Consider the following 6,990-nt stretch of genomic DNA (forward strand, 5'->3'; position numbering starts at 1 on the left):
CCTAAAGGAAATTCTAATCCCCAGCACGAGATGTGCGTGGAGATGGAACAAGACCCACACTTGGTTCAAGGAAGCCAACGCCTTTTTCCCCCGTATTTCAAGAGGCACGGCCGCTGGCTCGGTCCCCTAAAACAAGTCTTGTTCGTGACTCTACTATTCCCTAAGTATCGTAGGTTACGACTAGTAGAAAGCTACCCGACTGATCGGGTCCACCCATCCTTAGAATGGTACCGTCAGGGCACCCATTCTCCCACTTTCCACACACTCACCCGTTCAATTGTTTCCTAATTAAGTCCTACCACACTGTGAAACACTTAAAAACAAATTCCTTTGTTAATTAATTACACTTGATTCCTTAAGGAAAATCTTCCTTAGCACAACATTGAAATCAGCGAGCATACTTACAGTGAAAAATATTTACAAAGACCCTGAAACCGGGCCGATATTCCAATCCAAACTCATGTCCAAACCATAACCATAACCACAACTACATCGATAATCTAGAATTCGATCTTCCAGCCTCAACCAGCTGGGTAAACCTCACGGACCGTCTCCCCTCGTCGTCAGCCAGACGATGAGGGCCAAGCCGTCCTGTCACCCCCTCAGGTACTGACGCTTGTACCAAACCCTCTCGCTCTTCGGAGGGGACGTCTCCTCATGAGGTGGGGGTTAAGTCACCGCACTAGCCTGGACCCACAGAACTAGGCAGCATATATACATCACCCTGGTGGTGAAAACCAATTCCCAGTGGCATAGGAGGGGATTGCCCTGGGCCGACTCCCGGCCTCGCTATATCCTCCGCCCGTCTACACAGACAAGCACGGAGTTAGCTAAGGGGGGGAGAAGCTGTACCTGCATGTTAGCAATAAACCAGCAGTATATCCAATAGAAAGAAAGACATAGCCTTTGTTCAATGAATTCACACATTAACAAAAACCATCGTTTTGGAAAGACAATGATTCGAAAGCAAGATTACTTTCTTATAACTTTACTTAAGAGTAACCATAAGGTACTTTAGGCCATCTATACTAGGGTTTAACCTTGGTTCCTTTCTTATTATTTCGAGAATCTTTGCATTAAGCTTGATAAGAGAGAATTTTACTTAAAACTTGTTAAATGACCAACCTGGTTATCATTTTCATGCCTATCCACTTCAAGAGGGGCGAAGTCGATTGCAGGGACGCGATTTGCTTCATTCCCTCCTTGGGCAGCGCGCGGTTCTTCAATTCGGCGGCGTTTCGGCGCCATAGGAGCACTAGAGTTTTAAGAGGATAAAGAGAAAACGAGGTGAATATAAGAGGTTGGGAGCGTGGAGAGAAAAGAGAGAATTCTACTGGTTCAAACGGATTCGAAAACGGAGTCCGTTTGGGGTAGGAAAAGCTTGTTGGGCTTATGGGCAGGAACGACCTCTTAGCCTAAGTTTAAGTCGCCGCATATGGGGGGGGGGGGGGGAATTGAGAGGGGTGTCCTTAACCTGGAGAGCTCTTGAGAAGAGTGTACGTCTAGGGAGGCCTAGGGAAGAGTAAGGCAAGGGTTGGAGGAGAGGCACACTTAAAGTCTATTCACACGGGGGGGGGGGGGGGGGGGGGGGGGGGGGGGGGGAGAAGAGTGTAGGACATGTCCTAGAGCTTGAGAGAGAGCTTGCGCGTAGAGGCTTGCTGGGGGCTTGTCTGGAGAAGGGGGCTGGGAGGGTCCTTTTATAGGTGCTGGAGGGTGGACGTCCGGGTACGGGAGGGTGACACCTGGGTGGTGTAGGTGTCCGGGAGAGGTGTGGGCGTGAGACACCTGGGGGTGGAGGTGTCTCGAGGAGAGAGAAAGTGTGACACATGGGGGTGGAGGTGTCCCCAAGAGAGAGAGAGCGCGACACCTGTGGATAGAGGGTTCTGGGAGGAGGGGGTACGTGTAGGGGTGTGCTGGAGGGTGCGTCTAGGTCGTGTACACGCTTGGGTGTCCCGGGCGGATTGTCGGTTTTTTTCACGGGCGGCGCCCGTGGTGGGGCCCACGCTGGCCGCCCGCCGCCCCGGGGGGGTCAAAAAATTTTATTTGACGAAAATGTCCGGCCTTGCCCCGTGACCATGGGGGCGTGTTCTGTTCGTTGATTAGACGCCTGGATAGTTACTATTTTTGGTCGGAAGTTCGCAGATTAAAGGCTTAAAAGCTTGATTAAACCCATTCCGGGTGCCCGTTTTTAGTTCAGAAAAAACTATTTTAAGCGTAAAATTACACGTAGATTCCAAATTTGGATTCAGAATTACAAATTTCTAAGCAAAAATGGCTCATTTTCCAAAAATAGAAGTTTTTTGATCGGAAAAATGACTAGCTAAGATATATTTTTCAACTCTGAAGCAAGTACAGTGTTATTTACAATGGGTATGTTACAGTCTTCTAGGATGTGGCAACATGTTTGGCACACAATAACAGAAGTAGTTCTAGCAGTGTTGTTTGACTCTTCTGCTAAAAACCCTCCATTGCATTGGTTGAACCTTCTAGGTAAGAAAATTCATCTTTACTATCTAGTCCTTCTTTCATGACATGTGGCACATGACATGTGGCAACATGTCCAAGACACATTCACAGAAGTAGTTCTAGCAATGTTTGACACACATTCACAACATGTGGGATATGTGGCAACATGACACACATTCACACAAGTAGTTCTAGCAATGATGCTTGACTCTTCTTCTAAATCCCTCCATGCATTGGGTGAACCTTCCTTGTATGAATAATACCAATGATGTTTTACTCTTCAAAATCCCTGACATTGGTCTCAAAATAGTATCCCTGACATTGGTCTTTTAGGTGCTTAAAATTATTGATAGTAAGGTGGAAGCTACATATCAAAAACAGAATTAGAACATCCCACTCTCTTGTAAAAAAAATTTAGAACGTCCCACTCTCTTGTAACTATTATGTGGACCTGCCTTCTCTCTTTGGAGGTTCTCTCTCTCTCTCTCTCTCTCTCTCTCTCTCTCTCTCTCTCTGGTAGTCTATACGTATGTACTCCCTCTCCCTGAGTCTTTCTATTGGTTTGCATACCTTTTTCTGTGTGTGTGTGTGTGTGTGTGTGTGTGTGTGTGTGTGTGCACGTGCATATGCACCCATATCTATGTAAAAAATATTAGTAGTATTGCTATCTTGCATAAGCAAAACTGATTAGTAATGTAAAGTAGTCAGTATGTTGCAACTTTTTGAATAGTTGTACTAATATGAGTTCTTACTATGCACTAACATTATGTTTCTCTTGATCTCATTACTTGTAAGGCCATGGAGATTGCACATGTAACGTTACAATTGCAACTCTAAGAATAGTCATTGCAAGTCACAAGGTACTAGAGAATATTAGGCAGCTAAAAAAAAAAGGAGTCATGACAGAGAACAAAGAAAATACTTGATTCATGGATGAGGACAACACTATAGTCGCCTGTGGACGCCCCCACTCTCTTTAGATACTCTTGCCAATCACTAGATTCTTCATTTATTAATAAGCCTTCCCCATTCCTTTTGGAGGAACAACGAACATTGATCATTATCTCAATAACAAGCCTTCCCCCCGAGGTCCTTTCAAAGGAATAATGAACATTGAATCCACTCCTTCCAGAGGAACAGTGAACATTGAGCATTCCCTCACAGTGTCAAGAGTAGAAACAATAAGCTTCTTAATTCTCTCTATAATAAATTCCTCTAATCAGCCACCATGAAAGGGGGGAAGGTAATTAACAACTATCTCCACTAATATTCTACATCAATGAGAAAAGAGGACACACAAAAAGATGTACATAATCAAGCTATGAAGCAACAGTAGTGGCCAAATCTATAAACATGGATGGGCACTCATCATGGTCTGCTGATGGAACTCTTATTATCATTCCTACTTCGAGAGCATGTGGTAGCAAGCTTAGTTGAATCCCTTGTGGATGTACTTCTTCATAAATGTATTATGAGATTAAGTATTGTGGCCACTTATGAGAGCCCTCGGCACCTAGTCGTCCATATTTTGTGTGTGAAATTGTACAATCTTGTATATAAGTCAGTTTTATCTCATAACACAACACACTCTTCCATTGTGTGGAAATTGAGTCTCGATCTTGCTACTCTATTCTCTACTTTATCCTTGTGCTTATGTAGCTACCATAGAAGTGAGAGAGAGGAGTGTTTGTGGCAACCTTCTAGTGGATGATAACTTAGCCGGCATGAGAATGGACAATGTGGAGCTCTTTGATGGAAGAGAGGAGTGTGTGTGGCTACTACCTAGTGTGGACAATATGCAAGAGTTGGCATGACAACAAATGATATGGAGCTCTTTGAAGGAAGGGAGGGTTGCATGCATTACAACATATTGGTAATAAGTTCTTCATGCCATGTTTTTCTTCTCGTATTAATGTGTTTCTGGGAGAGACTAGAATGAGAACACGTGCATTTATGCTTGAAAAAATTATAGGGTTCCATAATGAAGGGCCACGAGAAAAAATTCTGGGGTCTTGATTGTGAAGCCATAACAAAGGGCCATCTGAAACCAAGCTGGATCACCTGCATAGTGTGAAGTTAGCATTGGAATGATTGGGTTGAGGGGTTAGCATGTGGTGTGCTCTTTAGACCACCAAATGATGCTTGAGAGGAGCTAGCAAGGATAGTGGGGAGATAAGTGAAAACTCTTTGTTTTGTCACCCTCTTGTATCACTCCTTCATTAAGAAAAACAAGATCTCTCAAGTCTCTTTTGTTACCTTGTTGTCTCATTCCTTCATTAATTAATATAAATCTGATAGGAAAATCACATCTCTTGAGTTCTTTTTTGTGGACTCAATACTCTTCATGAAAATTAGACTAACTAAAGAGTACACTTGGTGCTATGGCCTTCTTTGGCTTCCATTTCTCAATATCCATTGGGATTCCTTGATGAAGTTGGCCTTTCTTCATTTGATTGAGGTGACTCCTGTATGTCACTTGATGCACCTATAGAATCGAAAAAGCATGCATCTATAGACTCAAAAAAGCTCAACTCTAAGCATGCATTGCACTATCAATTCTCTTATCAAACTCATGTCTTAGATTTTTTCGTACTTCTTTTGAAGCACATCAAATTTTTCCAGAATATGCATCTAGTACTTAGAATCTTGAGTTACAATAATCGTGATCCATATGTTCATTTTCCAATTCCAATCATGATGTTTAGACTCCGTATTCCTTAATTTCTAGTAATCATGATATTTAGATGTAGATATATTCATCTTCTAGGATGTGGCAACATGTTTGGCACACAATAACAGAAGTAGTTCTAGCAGTGTTGTTTGACTCTTCTGCTAAAAACCCTCCATTGCATTGGTTGAACCTTCTAGGTAAGAAAATTCATCTTTACTATCTAGTCCTTCTTTCATGACATGTGGCAACATGTCCAACACACATTCACAGAAGTAGTTCTAGCAATGTTTGACACACATTCACAACATGTGGGATATGTGGCAACATGACACACATTCACACAAGTAGTTCTAGCAATGATGCTTGACTCTTCTTCTAAATCCCTCCATGCATTGGGTGAACCTTCCTTGTATGAATAATACCAATGATGTTTTACTCTTCAAAATCCCTGACATTGGTCTCAAAATAGTATCCCTGACATTGGTCTTTTAGGTGCTTAAAATTATTGATAGTAAGGTGGAAGCTACATATCAAAAACAGAATTAGAACATCCCACTCTCTTGTAAAAAAAATTTAGAACGTCCCACTCTCTTGTAACTATTATGTGGACCTGCCTTCTCTCTTTGGAGGTTCTCTCTCTCTCTCTCTCTCTCTCTCTCTCTCTCTCTGGTAGTCTATACGTATGTACTCCCTCTCCCTGAGTCTTTCTATTGGTTTACATACCTTTTTCTGTGTGTGTGTGTGTGTGTGTGTGCACGTGCATATGCACCCATATCTATGTAAAAAATATTAGTAGTATTGCTATCTTGCATAAGCAAAACTGATTAGTAATGTAAAGTAGTCAGTATGTTGCAACTTTTTGAATAGTTGTACTAATATGAGTTCTTACTATGCACTAACATTATGTTTCTCTTGATCTCATTACTTGTAAGGCCATGGAGATTGCACATGTAACGTTACAATTGCAACTCTAAGAATAGTCATTGCAAGTCACAAGGTATTAGAGAATATTAGGCTGCTAAAAAAAAAAGGAGTCATGACAGAGAACAAAGAAAATACTTGATTCATGGATGAGGACAACACTATAGTCGCCTGTGGACGCCCCCACTCTCTTTAGATACTCTTGCCAATCACTAGATTCTTCATTTATTAATAAGCCTTCCCCATTCCTTTTGGAGGAACAACGAACATTGATCATTATCTCAATAACAAGCCTTCCCCCCGAGGTCCTTTCAAAGGAATAATGAACATTGAATCCACTCCTTCCAGAGGAACAGTGAACATTGAGCATTCCCTCACAGTGTCAAGAGTAGAAACAATAAGCTTCTTAATTCTCTCTATAATAAATTCCTCTAATCAGCCACCATGAAAGGGGGGAAGGTAATTAACAACTATCTCCACTAATATTCTACATCAATGAGAAAAGAGGACACACAAAAAGATGTACATAATCAAGCTATGAAGCAACAGTAGTGGCCAAATCTATAAACATGGATGGGCACTCATCATGGTCTGCTGATGGAACTCTTATTATCATTCCTACTTCGAGAGCATGTGGTAGCAAGCTTAGTTGAATCCCTTGTGGATGTACTTCTTCATAAATGTATTATGAGATTAAGTATTGTGGCCACTTATGAGAGCCCTCGGCACCTAGTCGTCCATATTTTGTGTGTGAAATTGTACAATCTTGTATATAAGTCAGTTTTATCTCATAACACAACACACTCTTCCATTGTGTGGAAATTGAGTCTCGATCTTGCTACTCTATTCTCTACTTTATCCTTGTGCTTATGTAGCTACCATAGAAGTGAGAGAGAGGAGTGTTTGTGGCAACCTTCTAGTGGATGATAACT

General features: G+C 41.9%; 1 protein-coding gene across 1 annotated transcript in view; it reads right to left on the reverse strand.

Annotated features, from left to right (window-relative positions):
• Positions 1-1,425, reverse strand: part of LOC147626186 (uncharacterized) — a 3,266-nt gene extending 1,841 nt beyond the window's left edge. The window contains exon 1 of the mRNA XM_086816235.1: positions 1,126-1,425. Within this exon, the coding sequence (XP_086672361.1) occupies positions 1,126-1,248 (123 nt within the window). The 5' untranslated portion in view covers positions 1,249-1,425. The remainder of the gene's footprint in view (positions 1-1,125) is intronic.
• Between the last annotated feature and the right edge of the window lie 5,565 nt (positions 1,426-6,990).

Source organism: Cibotium barometz, chromosome 22 (assembly GCF_041138505.1).
Source record: "Cibotium barometz isolate CiBa-2024 chromosome 22, ASM4113850v1, whole genome shotgun sequence".
Taxonomy (NCBI): domain Eukaryota; kingdom Viridiplantae; phylum Streptophyta; class Polypodiopsida; order Cyatheales; family Cibotiaceae; genus Cibotium; species Cibotium barometz.